Consider the following 16,654-nt stretch of genomic DNA (forward strand, 5'->3'; position numbering starts at 1 on the left):
TTTGGGACAGCCCAGGACACACTGGTCAGAATGTCCAGTGAGTCACTCTGTGGGCACTGAGAGGGAGCAGGCAGCCCTCACCACCTGGACCTTGGCTAGGGTCCCTGGGCACCCATTCTCAAGCTCCCTTCTGCTGGCGGTGAGCTCTCTGAGGTCAGGCCCATATTCTGCACACAGGCCAGGAGGCTACAGAATACACAACAGGGTTCACCCTGTGAGTTTCAGGATTGGTCCTTGGGTGAGGCCTGGGAGGGGTAGGACCTGCCTCCTCCAGGAAAACTTAAAAGGCAGGCCCACAGCATCATGGCAAAAGGGGTCAAGCCACCACCTGCGATGCTGGAATTGCCTACAGATGCCAGTTCGAGTCCTGCTTGCTCCACTTCACATCCAGCTCCCTGCTGGTGGCCTGGGAAAGCAGTGGAAGATGCCCCAAGTGGTTGGGCCCTAGGAGACTCGAATGAAGCTCCTAGATTCGATCTGGTTCAGCAGCAGCCATTGTGGTCATTTGGGGAGTGAACCAACAGATGGAAGCTCTCTCTGTGTCCCTCTTGCACTCTCTGTAAACTCTGCCTTTCAAATAAATAAATCATCTTTTAAAGCAAGGCAGGTCCCGACTTGCTGTCCTTGTCCCAGGCAGCCAGGTAGCTGGATGCTGCCCCATATTCCGACAGTCACGGAAGCTCCCCTTGAGGAGTGGGCAGCACCTAGAAGCAGGATTGGCAGAAGTCCTGCCAGCACTGGGGGGCTTTGCTGCCCCCAGTTGCAGAACCAGCAGTGATATCTGGGGCCCACATCGATGGCCACAGGGCCTTTGCTGCTGCTCATGGTTCCCCCTGGTTCTCTCCAGCAGCCCTGGAGTCCAGCGAGGGCGTGCTCTACTGCAGATGCCAGAGTCCAGATTTGTTGTGGGCAGACGCCTGCAAGTCACTGAGGGGAGGTTGGGGGAGCAGGGGCAGGCTGCTGGTGGCTTCTGGGGCACTGCAGGCCCTTTTCAGCCCAAGTCCCCATCCCATCCACACCAAGAATAACTCTGCTGTTCCTGGTACACACCTCAGCCGTCACCCTTGCTCCCTGGTACTGCCCAGATGTCTGCCTCCTCCATTTGCTTGCAGGTGTGTGGAGGGCAATCTGTATCCTTGTTCTGTGCCTCAGTTTCCCCATCTTTAATGGAAGTGATTAGATTGGGTTAGACTGAGTTGGGTTGGATTGGGTTGGGTTGGATTGGGTTGGGTTGGATTGGGTTGGATCATCTCTAGGGCCACTCCTACTGGCCCAGGCATTTGGCCAGTCAGTTGGTCATCAAGCACGTCTTCCTGCCAGGTTCTAGCAGGGTTGCAAACATGGGGAAACTGAGGCCCAGAAAGACAGAGAGGAAAGATGCATCAGGCAAGGTTAGAGAACCAGAAGTGCAAGTAAGGGAAAGAGAATTTGTATTACCATAGGACTCCAAAGTATGCCTCAGGAATTGATGCCCATTCTTTAAATGGAGTCCTCAGCGCCTGCATTTCAGCTTCTACATGTAGATCAATACTATGCATTAATAATTGCAGATGGACAAAGACTCTGGTAAACGTCCCCAGGTCTTCCCAGATGTGTCCAAAATAACGGGAACTCATCCCTCAGGGCTTGGCTATCCGCGCCCAGTAGACCTGTGTGCACACATGGGCCATCTTCAGGAGTCACCTAACTCCTCTCCCTTTCCACTGTCGTCAAGCAGGTGTGGCCACTGCATGAATGAGCAAATGCACCTCAATACCTCAATTTTCCCATCTCTACATGCAAAAGGTTGGACTGAATTAACAAGAGGCTCCTTGGAGTTCCTTCCTGCTCTGAAATCCTCATCATCCAAGGCTGAGTGGTTGCAACACTGGGTGATGTAAGGTCCTCTGGCCTCCCTGACTGCCTGGCGTGACCACCTTCTGTCCGGCTGGCTAATGACAGGCCTCAGGAAACAGCCGTGTGTGTGAGTCAGTGTCTGGATTGGGCAGCCCTGCCCCCTACTGGGCCTGTCCCTTGCTGTACCAGACGTCTGATGTGCCCCATTCCACATCCCTCGGCCATCAACTGACCACAGCCTTGTCCCCTGCAGGCTGTCACTCCCTCTCATGCCCCCCAGGACTTCTCAGACACTGCGATGTGTCACCTGGAAGGGCTGTCCCATATGCAGGCATGCACAGCTCGGGACAGCAGGGTCGTCCAGGACTGGTGGTGCAGCCCTCAGTCACAGGGGTTGGTCTGCAGGGTGCACGGTGGACAGGAGGAAGGGTTTATAGAAGAAGTTTCCAACAGAACAGAGATCAGCTCGGTGACCCAGTCCTGACTTGACTTCCAATCCTCCACCCCACTCTGCCAGTCTTTCACTCTGCCCCCTAAGCCAAGCTCTCCTCCCAAGTAAACTGCACGCATATACACACATGCACACACACTGCTCTTGGCCTCCAGACAGGCACACGTGCCTTGGGGATTTGCATTTAGGCCAGGAAAGGCAGGAGTAGGAGTCCCTCTAGGAAGAGGGGCAGCTAACGTGGAATAAGGAGGAAAACACACAGGAGAGAAAACTCAACCAGGGGCCTCCTCGCAGATACGCCCCCGGCTCAGTCTCAGTGCTCTGGGGCCCTGGCAGGGACACAGCCTGCTCCTTTTCTCTCTGACACTGAAGCGTGTCCACAACGAGACAGCAGCTCCCTGAGCTTGGGAACTTCACTGGCACGTGGGACTGAATGGCCCAGGTGAGTGTTTCTAAAAGATGCCCCTAGACCCCACCCTGTCTTATGACCTCCCTCCCCCACTTCCCAGATCATTCCTTCCACCTGGCTCTGGTCCCCAACTGCTCAGTCTTTTCTCCAGGTTGCCTAAGAGGCAAAACCACTGTTCAAATATGTAGGGCACGGCCAGCGCCGTGGCTCACTAGGCTAATCCTCCGCCTGTGGCGCCGGCACCCTGGGTTCTAGTCCCGGTTGGGATGCCGGATTCTGTCCCGGTTGCTCCTCTTCCAGTCCAGCTCTCTGCTGTGGCCCAGGAGTGCAGTGGAGGATGGCCCAAGTGCTTGGGCCCTGCACCCACATGGGAGACCAGGAGGAAGCACCTGGCTCCTGGCTTCGGATCGGCGCAGCGTACCGGCTGCAATGCACCGGCCGTAGTGGCCACTTGGGGGGTGAACCAACGGAAAAAGGAAGACCTTTCTCTCTGTATCTCTCTCTCTCTCACTGTCTAACTCTGCCTGTCAAAAAAAAAAAATGTAGGGCAGTTTCTCTAGGATGCATGGGTCCCTGTGCCCAACAAGTATGCGGGAAGAGGTAGGAAGAGGAGTTTGCCTTTCTGGGCTAAATGGTTCCTTACAGATGCAGTCCCCAGGGGCCATCTCTGCCTCTGCCCCAGGACAGCTCTGCCTTCCTCCCAGTCTGAGTAGTGGCTCAACTTGAACCTGCCTTTGGAAAACAAGACCTTGTCCGTCCTCATTAAAGGAACGTCTACCTGTACCACTGCGAGAGGCTGCTGAGTAGTTCTGGTGCTGCCGTCAGGGGACTGGAGAGGGCACAGTAAGGTGAGGAATGACAGGCAGAGGGCTTCCAAGCCTGTGAGGCTCCCACTGGGCCCCCAACCCCCCGGAGCAAGCCTGCCTGGCGCCCTCCACCACCTTAGCCAGCCACCCTCCTCCCCGGCCCTGGCCAGCTCCCTGTGGTGCTGCCCCCACCTCAGCCTCAGGTGGCTCCTCCACTCATGGCTCTCACCTCTAAATGGGCAGGATTTGAAAGGCTGGGAAAGAAAAATGGAACAAGGTTAAGGGAAAAGGAAGTCAAGTTCAAGTTGGGACAATCCCCAAAAGTCGAGGCTGGAGAGACCCCTGGATGTCACCGGTTCAGACCTTCCCCGCACTCAGAAAAGGACATAAGAACAAACAGAGCGGGGCTGACACTGTGGCATAGCAGGTAAAGCCGCCACCTGCATCCCATATGGGCGCCAGTTAAGTCCCAGCTGTTCTACTTTCCATCCAGCTCTCTGCTGTGGCCTGGGAAAGCAGTACAAGATGGCCCAAGTCCTTGGGCTGCTGCACCCACGTGGGAGACCCAGAGGAGTCTCCTGGCTCCTGGCTTTGGATCAGTGCAGCTCAGGCCATTGCAGCCAACTGGGGAGCAAAGCAGTGGATAGAAGACACCCCCCGCCCTGCTTCTACTCTCTCTGTGTAACTGAATTTCAAGTAAATAAATAAATATTAAAAAAAAAAAAAGAAACAGAGTGAAAGGGCACTTGGGTCCCTTCACCTCTGACCCCAGCTACACCCTCAGGACACTGCTCAGAGAGGGTGTGTGGCTGGAATCACATTCCATCCATGTTGCTCACCTATGGTGTATGGAGCCCCAGATGCTACAACCAGCCCCCAACAATGGCAACTGTGATGCCCTGGCAACATTTGGCTCCCAGCCTGGGGTGCCAGCCATCATTTGCCATGTTATTGCAGAGCTGGATAGACAAGCTTCTCCTTCAGTGAAAAAGAATGACCGGGAGCAGAATGAAAGCGTACCTGTCAGAACTGCAGCTGGCATTCGGCCTGGTGGCTAAGACACTGGTTCGGAAACTCCTGTCCCACATGGGAGTGCCTGGGTTCCAGCCCCAGTTCCAGCTCCTGACTCCAGCTCCCTGCTAATCGAGGCCCAGGGAGGCAGCGGCGATGGCTCAGGTAGTTGGGCTCCTGTCACCCATATGAGAGACACCTGCATTGAGTCCCTGGCTTAGTCGTGGCTGTTCTGGGTATTTGGGGACTAAACCAGGGGATGGGAGTGCTCTCTCCCTCTCTCTCTCCTTCTTAAATAAATAAATACTTCATTTCACCCATTTAAGACCAAGCGGTGTCCCCTAACACTTGTGTCCCACTTGTGGACACACACCCTGCATTTGCTGTGCGTGTGCAGGGGCAGGCTGTGCAATCACATGAGAAAACTCAAAAGCCTCTGCCTTCTCCCACGTTGGACAAACCCAGCACAGGCTTTCTAACGTGAACCTCGGCCAGCCGACAGGAGAGGCCTGCAGCCTGGACGGAGCTCCTGCACCCAGTGGCCACCGTTCTCCCACGACAAGAAAGGCACTGGGAAGGGACTCCCACTCACTGCTGCAACGGATGGTTCATAAAGCGCCCCTGGAGAAGCAGAGTTCTCAGCTGGGAAATGGGTGGGTGGAGGGCTTTCCTGGAAGTGCCCCAAAGATGCTGGAGCCCAGGACAGGGGAGCCCGTGGCACACAGGAGCCCCTGAGCCTGGTGAGGAGCCCGCAGCTGTCAGAGGGAGCAGCTGTTGCTTCCTGCCCTCTTTCCAGCACACCCTCCTGCCTCTGCTCCAGAGCGAGGCTTTCCTGAAGAAAGAGGCTGTGGGCAGGGGTGCCTGGGGAACGGGGCTCACTTTACAGGCGCCAGGAGAGGGCTCCCCAAGGTGAGAAGGCAAGATCTGAGACTGGAGATTCGACTGGGCCCCAGGAAGAGACACCCCATCCTCAGGCTCACAGCCCAGACCCAGCCTCGAGGAAGCCTAGGGCAGGGCAACCTCTGTTTTCTCCTCCCTCTCCTTTTCCAGAAGGCAGACAAGGCCTGGCCTCCTCACGCCCAGCTCTCGGTCCCCACCATGCCAACGGAGCACCTGCAGGAAGCACCCACACACACACACACCCCTGCAAAGTGCATTACCCAGGGTCTGTGGTTAATTTTGCAACAGCCACTCACCTCACTAATGGTCCCGGGAAATGGACTGGGCCTCCATCCCGCCTAAGTGCTCGGGCCTCCCCCACCTCAGCCCTGGCTGGGCACCAGGCCCGGTGCTGCCCACGGCCTGGCTCTCCATACTGCCATCAGCTCCAGGCTGGCCTGTGCCAACTGCCTGGCCTCTGCTGTGAGCTTTGGCATCTCATTTTCCCAGGTCATTGCACCTGCTCACTGGGGAAGTGAAAAGCCGTGTTGCATTTCACATGGGATCCCAAAGTCAGATCCCATAGTCCACGAGCTGGGGAAGATTCTGGGGGACTAGGGTTTGGTGGCAGAGGGGCCCAAGGACCCCAGACTGCCAAAGGCATCTTTGGTCCATAGCTAGCTCAAGCCACTCCATGCCCTCGGCTAGTCTTGTTCTGCCACACTCTGCCTGGACAACCCACAAATCAGATTCAGGCTGGTGGGTCTCTGAGCCCACCAGCCTGTGATCCCATGGAGACATCACTCATAGATTTAAGGCTGGAGTCGTTGTGACCCTAGCCCCTACCACCCTCTACCAACAACACACCCCCCCAAAAGTGCACCCCCATCAAAGCCCACCACTGGGGCCTCTAAGGAACCCAGAAAACCAGCCCCACAGGCTCCCGGGTAGGGAGCCCTTCCTGCAGCCTCATGCCTGGCCATCACTTCAATGTCACACTGATGCCGACAGCCACGTGCCTGCTTGTATCGGCACATGCTTCTCTCCACTGGGGATCGCTGATGATTCACAGGTTCTGGAGAGGGTGTGGCCACAGCGCAAGTTAGCGCCAGCTGTGACTTGGAGCAAGATACCCTGAAAGCCTGGAGCTGACCCAGGTGGTGCCACACTCAGAGCTCACAGACCTGACCCTGACCAGCAGCTCCACTCCACTGGAGCCTGTGCCCCTGGGAGCCCCTGGGGATGAAGGTGGAATGGGGTGGCAGGGGGACAACTCGGGTGTTGCAGCTTGAACCCCACCAGTAGGAACACTTGCCCTCTCCACACCTGAGCGTCCAGGACAACTCTCTCCAGGCCCTGAAAATGACCCCTTTCCCCAAGTCCAAGGCTCTCCCACCTTCCCACCCAGCACCAACTCCCTTCCTGGATGGCTAAGAGGATGCCCCATTCCTGCTCCCAGAAACTGCTGCCCCTCTCCGCCCGCCTCGCCTAGAAAAGCAACAATGTAGACCATGGTAGCAGAAACAGACTTAAGGACCTAAAAGATGAGCATGCACTTGCTAACAGCATTTAACAGCCTCCAGGGCAGGGGTGGAGAGGTAGCCAGGGCTGTCCTGTGAGGTGGGCCTGGACCTTGTGGCTCCAGTGAGCAGCCCTCACGTGGAGTCCAGAGGCTCTGGGCCACCCCGTGGCAGACATGCACACACGGGATGCGCTCATCAGCTAACCAGGTGCACAGAGGGAAGGCAGCAGCCTCTCCCTGGGAAGTCCCCAGGGGCTTAATGCAAAGTCAGAAGTAGAAATGGGAGGGGCACCCCATCCCCAACCAACTGCCATCCCAGGGCCCCAGCCTAAGGCCAGCTTCATTTGCATTCTATTTGCATACATCTGCATAAGCTCTGTATTCCTGGTGTCTCTTGTAGCCAATTAGTGCGTTCAGGCAGCTCTGTGCTCCAGGAAGGGGCATCAGCAGAGAGCTGGCCTCCTGAGCTTTGTGACAAGAGGGCACCCAAAGTCCCTCCCCACCCTGAGCAGAAAACTTCCTGGGCCTGCCTTGTGCCACCCCTGAACTCTCTTCAGGTGCCCCTGCTGCCTCCTGCGGTGGCTCCCACCCACAGTCCCAAAAGGTCTCAGCACCTCTGCTTCCCCCCACCCTCCTGCATTCTCCTGCCTCCCCCGTAGAGGGCTCTGGGGATGCCTACGCTAGGGCCATCCATGCCTGCTGGTGCCATGTGTGGACCAGGTAAGAGCACCCTGGGCTGCAGGGTCTGAAATCTCTCCCTTGCTCTCTGCCCTCTATCCTTAGATGTACCTGCCGGGTGCCCGAGCTGCTCAGTGGCTCTGAAATGCTCCCCATCTCATATTTGGGGGAGCAGAGGGAAGTGAGACCCCGAAGCGAACCCTTTAGCCCTCCCAGACAGAGGCCTTGGAAGCCAGCTTGGAAGCAAGGTCCCTCTTGCCCTTGTCTTGCTTCTCCGCTCCAGATGCAGGGGGAGACCCTGGAATTCTCCGAGGAAGGCTGTTTCTAAGAGAAAGGCAGGGATTCTCTTAGGAATCTCATCAAATAGACCAAGCACCTGAGAAAGAAGACATCAACTGGCCACACCCAGGACACCTGGCCCACCTGAGGGAACGTCTTTGCCTGCCTCTCCCCACCCCTCCCATGCTGTTGTCACCACCCCCCAGGCCACCCCAAGCTCCTCCCTACCCAAGCCCCCATTCCCACCGGCGGCTCAGGTCCTGTTTTACTCTCCGCTCTCCTGCTGTGATTGTCCCCCATGCATTTGCCTTTTTCCTCCTCTTAGTCTGCCTATTTCCGGGAAGCTTCAGAGGGTGGTGGGTGGAGGGGCTGCCCTACAGAGAGGCCCAGGGCGAGCAGGCATTCCCTGAGGACCCAGCAGGGATGGAGAATACGCCCAGGAGGCCGCCCAGCTTTGCAGAGCAGCTCCTAGTATCAGGCCTCCTGGGGGATGTATTTCCTCAAGGAAATGACTCTTTCAATGCTCTGTTTTCCTCTCTCTGAACACCTTTGCTTTTCCCTCTCGGATGGTGTGACTACTTTTTTAAGATTTTATTTTATTTATTGAAAGTAAGAGTTACAAAGAGAAGGAGAGACAGAGAGAGAGAAATTCCAACTGCTGGTTCACTCCCCAAATGGCCGTAATGGCCAGGGAGGGGCCAGACTGAAGCCAGGAGACAGGGACTCCATCCAGGTAGCAGGTGTAGCAGGGAAGGTACATTAGCAGGGAGCTGGCCTGGAAGTGGAGAGCAGTCAGGACACAAACTGGCTCTCCTATGGGATGCTGGTGTGCAGGCAGCATCTTACCACACCAAAGCACTGGGCCCTCTGTGTGACTGCTTTTTAATGAACACCTATTAAGTGCCAGTCCTTTCCCCAGCAATTTCTCACTTAATGCGCACAACCAACCGAGGAGGTCTATACTTTCCCATTCTGCAGGGGTGTGTGCATGGGGCAGGGTAGGGGGGGCGGGCTGAGGGGAGAGGTCAAGTTTGAACCTCAGTCCCTACAGCTCCAAAGCCTGTGCATGTGCCTTCACCCTACGGCTGGCTGCCTCCACGAGTCAAAGTCCCGCCCATCCCCTCCCCTGAAGGCCGCAGGCCTGGCTGGGACACACACAGCTGGACTCAGGGCTGTTATCTCCTGGACACCAGGACAAAATTCAACTCCCGGTTGCTCAACACTGGCCAGTCAGGACACCAGAGTTAACTCAGGGAGACAGTAGATTGGAGCAGCCACCCAGGGGACGCAGCCTGCATGCCCAAGTGTGCTCTCTTTGCTTTGCTAGGTAACCAGACGGCCTGTTAAAGGGAAAGCATGAGCTGGCGAGGTGGTTAAACAGGTTTTGGGGGTCAGAGGGAGCCTTCTTTGATAAGAAATCTGCCAGAGACAGCTCCCTGGTCAATTCCTCTTCCCTGGGGTTGCTGCTCGGCCATCTCCCTGTAGCTACAAGATGAACAAGAGGAGAAAGGTGCATTTTTTTTTTATTGCAAGTGTGCGGCTAGTCCCAAGGTTAGAATGCAAGAGAAAAGGGAGGGAATTGGTTTCTCCCTTAGGCAGCAAATGACCAAAGATGGCTCTGGGACGTTGGCTCCCTTGGGTGCCAGACAGAAGGAGACTCTTGGTGACTTACCTGGCATTCCCTACAGTTGCTTCCGGCTGTGCAGGTCTCAAATGGACACAACACAGGGCTGTCATCCCCCTGCAGGCCAGGTGCACCATGAGCAGTGTTTGGGAGCAAAGCCCCTCATGTAGCTGCCTCCAGCCACGCAGCGTGGACTGCATCTGCAGGGTGCTCACCCCTGGCTGGTCCCATCCTGGGCACTAAGGGAGGTGACTCAGGTGTGCGGGGCGGGCCACAGCACCCCCCTCCCCCCTCGGGCAGCCCTGTACCTACAGGAGCAGAGCAAGCGGGAGATCTGGAGTGAGGGAGACCTGGCTCAGATGCAAACTCTGCCATTTCCTCACTGCGCCAGGTCAGCAAGTCACTGCCTCCTCCTTGGTGACGCAGGGCTGACCTGACTCACGTTGCAGGGACTTCGTGGGGAGTAAAGGTGACCAGGCTGTTCCGCTTCTGATCCAGCTCCATGGTATGGTCTGGGAAAGCTGTGGAAGATGATCCAAACCTTGGGCCCCTGCACACACGTGGGAGATCCGGAAGAAGCTCCTGGCTCCTGGTTTTGGCTTTGCCCAGCTCCAGCCGTTGCAGCCATTTGGGAGGTGAACCAGCGGATGAAAGATCTCTCTCTTTCTCTCTCTCTCTCTCACTCTGCTTTTCAAACCAATAATAAATAAAAAAGGAGAGTGCTCTCGATGTCACCCAGTGCTTGCCTCAAGGTCACCAAATGTCACTTCTCTTCCCTCGCCTCCCCGTGGGGGCCAACACCAACAAGAACCAGGCAGGTGGCAAAGACATCCCCTGCCCTGGAGGGAGGCCTTATCTCTGCCCCTGACCTTCCAGTGTTTGCAGACCCTGAGGCCAGTGACCGGCTTGCCCCGCCTATGCTGGGTGGGGCTTCGTCCCTGAGCCTTGGCTGACACTGGTCACCGTGCTGAGTGAGCTCCAGGCACCCAGCCGGGGGTCCCAGCAGTGGAGGGAGCAGCACACCTGCAGACATGGCAGAGGAGGCTCCTGGAGCTCTGGGCCCCTGCCCCACGGTCCCTGGTCTGGGCTGTGGAGAGTCACCTAACACCCAGGACAGCGCCTCAAACACCAGACCTGGTAAGCTGGCCTCTTTGGGCAGGGAGGATCTGGGCTGAGGACCTTGGTCAAGTCCAAGGATGCATCCATCTCCAAGCCTCTCTGTCCTTTTCTCAAAATGCAGCAGAGGATGTGGCAAGATCACGACAGGCACGGGGGAGGGGGAGGGGGTGCAGAGAGGGAGGATTGCCCACCACAGTGCACAGATATACCCTATTAGTTTTTTTTTTTTTGACAGGCAGAGTGGATAGTAAGTTGGTTCACCCTCCAATGGCCACCATGGCTGGCGCGCTGCGGCCAGCGCACCGCGCTGATCTGAAGGCAGGAGCCAGGTACTTCTCCTGGTCTCCCATGGGGTGCAGGGCCCAAGCACTTGGGCCATCCTCCACTGCCTTCCCGGGCCACAGCAGAGAGCTGGCCTGGAAGAGGGGCAACCAGGAAAGAATCCAGCACCCCGACTGGGACTAGAACCCGGAGTGCCGGCGCCACTAGGTGGAGGATTAGCCTAGTGAGCCGAGACGCCGGCCACCCTATTTGTTCTGCTTACACGGTCGGCTTATTCCAAAGGCCACTTGAGACAGCTTACCATGAAAAGCCCAAAAGGCTACTACTACTAGTAGTCCAGGTACAGAAAAGCCTTGGACTGGGGGGAAAGAAAGTAGAATTTAAATGTGTTTGATCAAAATAATATAGTCGTGTGCATGAGTGTGAGCTTCCCAGCCGCTATGGTGACGAGGGAAATGTGCTCAGCTATTGGAAAGGAGAAAGCCTGCTTGTGTTGGAGTATTTTTTAGTGCTTTGAGCTTTGTCTGCTGGGTACTGAGTGTTGCAGAGGGTCAAATCGCTTACCCCATATTTCTGGACAACCGGAAGCAGGTGAAATGAGGCTCTTCAGCTCACAAGGACCCTAAGAAAGGGAAGAGAAAAATCTGGACTCTCAGTCTGGGAAGAGTGAGCGGTGCGGGGCTCAGGGTTTCTATCCGTCTACCCTGACCCAGGTGTTCAGTTTGCTATGGACTCAGCATCTCTCCAGCTTCAGTGTGCAATATAATTCCCCAGGGGCATCTGACCCAGGGGGCCCGGGGCAGGCCTGACAGTCTGAAGTTCTGAAACCGCCCAAGCCAGAGGGCACCACCCCTGGGGTGGTGCGAGGGACTAATGCCCAGACTTCTGTCTGGGGCCTTTAGAATCCTCCCCAACTGAGAAGGCGGTGCTGGATTAGCGCACACAGATAGGATGAACCTGCTCCCAGGTGGAGAAAATGCCCCTACCTTCCCGTTGGCCACCTGGGTCTGGTCCCCATCCAAGACCCTGGATCTGACACAAACGTTTCCTGGGACCTACTGTGTGCCGAGGGAACCCCGTTAGAAGGGCAGCTGGTGGTGTTCAGCCCGGCCCCCATGCTCTGTTGAACCCCTGCCTTTAGAAACTTCTCCACAGTCTGTGCTGGCCACAGGTGAAGCTTCCTTCCCTGTGGCTGCAGGGATCCTACACTGGGCTCAGAGAGCTCAGGTTTCAACAGCGGGCGGAAGGAGGGCAGCCTGGTGCCACTGCAGACTGTTACTCCACTCGGGCGCAGGGAGGTTTTGGGTGTGCATGGGGGAGAGGCGGTTCCAGCCCCCAGAAGACACAGCTTGTACACAGCCATGCTATCTATGACGCTGCTTCCCAGCTATGTGCCGAGAAAAACGCAGCCTGGAAATTTTCCTCCCAGGCCCCATGCACACTTCGGCCAGCTCGCCTAAGACCCTTCGCAGGGCTGCTCCCTGCTTCCGCTCCGGGTGTGGCTGGTGTGGTTTTAACCTTGGCTCAAGGTGATGGCAAAAGCAATTCCTCCATGGGCCTGAATCACCGGCAGGAACCTGCACTCAGAGCGCAGACTCCTGCCTCTCTCATTTACGGGGGCAGCTTCCTGCATCCCAGGAGCTAGGAGGAGTCTCAGGGTGTCCGGTCATGGCAGCATGGGAGAGTGGCTGCTTCTCTGGGGCCATAGCCTGAGCCCACTTGGCTCATGCAACACCAGATCCAGGGGGCCTGACTGCTGGCAGGACTCTCACAGTACATGGGGGCACACGACTGTCTGTGACCATCTCATTTTTTTAAAGATTTATTTATTGGCCAGCTCCATGGCTCACTTGGCTAATTCTCCACCTGCGGCGCCGGCACCCCGGGTTCTAGTCCCGGTTGGGGCACCGGATTCTGTCCCGGTTCCCCCTCTTCCAGTCTAGCTCTCTGCTGTGGCCCAGGAAGGTAGTGGAGGATGGCCCAAGTGCTTGGGCCCTGCACCCGCATGGGAGGCCAGGAGGAAGCACCTGGCTCCTGGCTTCGGATTGGTGCAGCGCGCCAGCAGTAGCAGCCATTTGGGAGGTGAACCAATGGCCTTTCTCTCAACCAACCTTTCTCTCTGTCTCTCTCTCTCTCACTGTCTAACTCTGCTTGTCAAAAAATAAAAAATAAAAAGTTAAAGATTTATTTATTTGAAAGTCAGAGTTACAGCTGTGACCATCTCATTTTAATAATCAACTAGAATATTTTGTGAGATGGATGGGCTCTGTCCTGGCCTATGCATGCTGGATCAAGCCAAGAAGCCCACAGTAAACAATATCCCTCTTCCATTGAGCCACAGTGGGAGTCTAGATTCTCTTGCTGGGCACTGTTGAATCTCAAAGATCTTTGAACCAAAAGAAACTGAATCTTTTAGTTCTGTTTTCCATGAACGTTTTGAAACACGGCCATTGGTTTATTTTTCTGAGCATCTACTATGTGCCATGCCCTGCTCTAGGCAATAACAATACACAGGGGGTGAGTAAGAGGAGAAAAAATGTTGCATGAGGAGCTCGCTTTTCCATGGGGGAAGATGGTTGCTAAACAGCAAGCGCACAAAGGCACAGTGTGTTCGTGTCTCGGCTGTTTCCCGCTGCTACAACAGAAAACTCAATGTTTATGTTTGCGTCTCAGTGCTGGAAACTGATTATGGGGCTGCATCGGGCGGGGGTCTCACTTGCATCATAACACAGTGACAGAGAGAGAGAGAGCTAAATCAACCCCACAGTAACAGCCCTCATTCACGATGTAGGCAGTGTCCCTGTGACCTTTGGCCCACCTCCCAGTAACCTTGCACTGGCAATTAAATCCCAACAGGACGCAAACCACAGCAGTTGGGAGCATGGGTGAGGGATGGGGTGACCAGGGTGGGTGTCACAGAGATGATGTTTCAGCACTGACTTGAAGGAGGAAGCGAGGGGCTGCGGGACACCTGGGGTCAAGCAGAGGGAGCAGCGAGGGCTGTCTGACCTGATATGATTGGCGGGCAGGACAATCAGAGGAGGGCACAGGAAGCAGCCAGGCCGGCCCCGACAGCCCTTCCACACTTGATTTTGCTCTGAGAGCCCTGGGGAGCGCTGGGAGGGTTTTGAGCAGCAGAGGAGTAATCGGATCTGCCAACATGCTAGAGGGAAGGCTCTGCCCACCCCACCCTTGGCCTGAGCAGTTCTCAACCAATCTGGGCACAGGCCCTGGCTTCCTGGAGCAGGAGAAAGCTCCTCTGCTTGGGAGAATTCAATCCTCAGACTTCCACAGTTCCTGCGCCAGGTGTGACAAGGTCACACGCAGGGCACTCAGAGTCCCCGAGGCATGGCTCACAGGCGTGCCCCCAAAGGCCAGCAGCAGGATAGAGCTCCATCCACCAAGGCCTGTGGGTCCCAGCAGGCCTACCTGTGCATTTCAGGGGCCCCTCAATGTTCTCTAGCACAAGCCCATGCGGCCCCCCAAAGCAATCCTCTGGAGACCTCTGCCAGCTCAGCTTTTAAACTCTCTCTCCAACTCATGGGGAGCCCCCCCACCCAGAGAAACTCACCATATCCCAGGGATGCTAGAAGGCTCCTAGGATCCCACCCAGGATGCTGGATGACCTCCCAGCACCCTCATTTCCCCAGCTCCATCTCCTTGTGCCTTCCACTGGTACCCCAGGAAGGACACTCAGAGACTCCCATCAGCCACAGCAGTTATTTAAAGAACTCCTCTGTGTGTGTTGTGTGAGCAGGGGCACTGTGCTAGTGGTGACAGAGGGGCCTAGGAACTGGTTCTGGTCTTCCAAAAGATGGCAACCCATTGCAGAGGCCACTGGCCAGACCTGGCTTCCCCAGGCCAGTGGCCAGCATGGGACACCTGCGTCCCCAGCACTGCTTGGCACAGCGAATGATGAAGGACCTAGGAGCTCAGAGTGGGTGTCACCCCATGGCAGAGTGGGCTGCAGGCTCCTTAAGAGGCAGCAGAGACTCTGGGCCTTGGGCTCTGGCTGAACTGAGAGCTGGCAGGGGAGGGCACTCAAAGCCAGAGGCAGAGAGGTGAGTGGGAGGGGGGAGTTGCTCACAGAGGCTGCAGCAGGTGGAAGAACAGAGGAGAGGCCCTTCACAGCAGTCTCTCCAACCCATCTCTCCTCTCCCCACACCCTGCCTGCCTCTTGGGGTCCGACTGTGAGCTATTCCTGAGGCCCCGGCCCCCTGCCTCTGGCCTCTCTTGGTCTTATCTGCCCAACACAGGTTGGTTTCCTGGAAAATAGGATCCGAAGACTTCTGAAGAATAACCTGCAGCTACTTATCCGGGGCTAATGCAATCTGCATCCTGCTTCAGGAGTATTCCAGAAGCCTCCTAAGGGCCGGGAAACTCCCTCTCCCCGGCCTTCCAGAAGCTGGGTGAATTCAGCACCCTCCTTAATTATCAAAGCCCCCGCCCCTGTCTCTCCCCCCATGTCTGTGTCCCACCTGTAAAGGGAGGGGCCATCTCAGCAGCCAGAGCAGCCCTAGATGAGTCAGGGCTTCAGCCCACTGCCCAGGTCTCTCCAGAGGTAGCCAAGAGCACTCCTCCCAGCTCAGCGCACCGCAGGCCGCCAGGTGAGGGGCGGGGAGCAGTGCCCAGGGCAGGTGCACCTCTCAAGGGCAGGGTGGGGTTTTGGAGCCCCCAAGGTCTAGACACTGAGGCAGTGCGGTCAGCAGCTCCTGGATGCTAAGGCCGCCCACTAGCTCCCGGCTCCAGATGGCCCCAGGGCCACAAGGGCCTGCATGCAGCCTTGTTGACAGGGAAGGACCCCGTGGTCTGGCGGCCTCGCCCCACCCCTGCGCCCCTGGTCTGCCACTCAACTGCTGTTCAAAGAATGGACATAGGCTCCTCGGGTTAAGGAGTGGGAGTGGGGCATCAGAGTTTGCCCAGGCTTGCACTCCTCCGGGTTAAGAGGGGTCTCGGAGTTCGGCTCACTTTAGCCACGTGCGTATGAGGAAGTGTCGCGAAGGGCTGGGCCGGAGAGGGAGGGTGGTCGCCGGAGTTTCCGAGCGGGGCGGCTACTAGGGACCCTGGGCTACCGGATTGTGCCCCCGGAAGGTGGTTGAGCCGGATAAGCAGCGGCGGGCTGGCGGGCAGCCACCTCCCGGGCAGGTCCGGCCCTCATGGGTGGGTGGGGCACGCGGAGAGGAGGAGCCTGGAGCCCAGCCACCGCCTCCGCCGCGGACCTGCAGCCGCCGCCACCGCTGTTCTGAGCGGCGGGCCGCAGAGGTGAGTGCTCTTCCCTGGTCACCGTGCAGCTCTAGGCTGTGCCGGGACCCCAGCCCCGGAGCCCACCCGGCTGCACCCTGCGCCATCCGCGCGCGCGGAGCCCGGGCGCCGCCACGAGTTTGGACGCCTCCCCCGCCCCCCTGGGACCGCGCCACGTGCGCCCGGCGGCGGCAAAGCCGGGGCGCGGGTGTCTCAGCCCTTGCGCTTGCTCCTCGGGAGACGTTAGTCGTTTGCACTGGGCGGGGTCGGCAGGGCCGGGGAGGAACTAGTGGGGAGCGGGCGTGCCGAGGCGAGCGAGCTGAAGGCAGCGCCCTTCGTGGCGGTCCCTGCTGAGCCACAGGTCCCCGGTGCCCCGCTGCCCTGGCCCGCCCGTCCCCGGGGTCGGCAGCCCTGGGAGCGACCTTCATGGATCCTCCTGGCCAGGACTCCCAGCCACCGAGGGGCAGGGGCGGGGGCGGGGACGCCCAACCCGGGCTGCTCTGTGTTCCGCTGCCTT

The 16,654-nt window shown here is 57.4% G+C and overlaps 1 protein-coding gene across 3 annotated transcripts in view; it reads left to right on the forward strand.

Moving 5' to 3' along the window:
- Positions 1 to 10,435: 10,435 nt before the first annotated feature.
- The window catches only part of STEAP3 (STEAP3 metalloreductase), a 43,564-nt gene continuing 37,345 nt past the window's right edge, over positions 10,436 to 16,654 (forward strand). For 2 of the 3 annotated variants that reach the window (XM_008258478.4, XM_017342792.3), the window contains exon 1: positions 10,436 to 10,632. In XM_008258478.4, the coding sequence (XP_008256700.3) occupies positions 10,527 to 10,632 (106 nt within the window). In that variant the 5' untranslated portion in view covers positions 10,436 to 10,526. Of the gene's footprint in view, positions 10,633 to 16,023; positions 16,159 to 16,654 lie in introns of those variants that run through there. The other variant, XM_008258479.4, reaches the window with a different exon arrangement.

The sequence above is a fragment of the Oryctolagus cuniculus genome, chromosome 3, assembly GCF_964237555.1.
Source record: "Oryctolagus cuniculus chromosome 3, mOryCun1.1, whole genome shotgun sequence".
Taxonomy (NCBI): Eukaryota; Metazoa; Chordata; class Mammalia; order Lagomorpha; family Leporidae; genus Oryctolagus; species Oryctolagus cuniculus.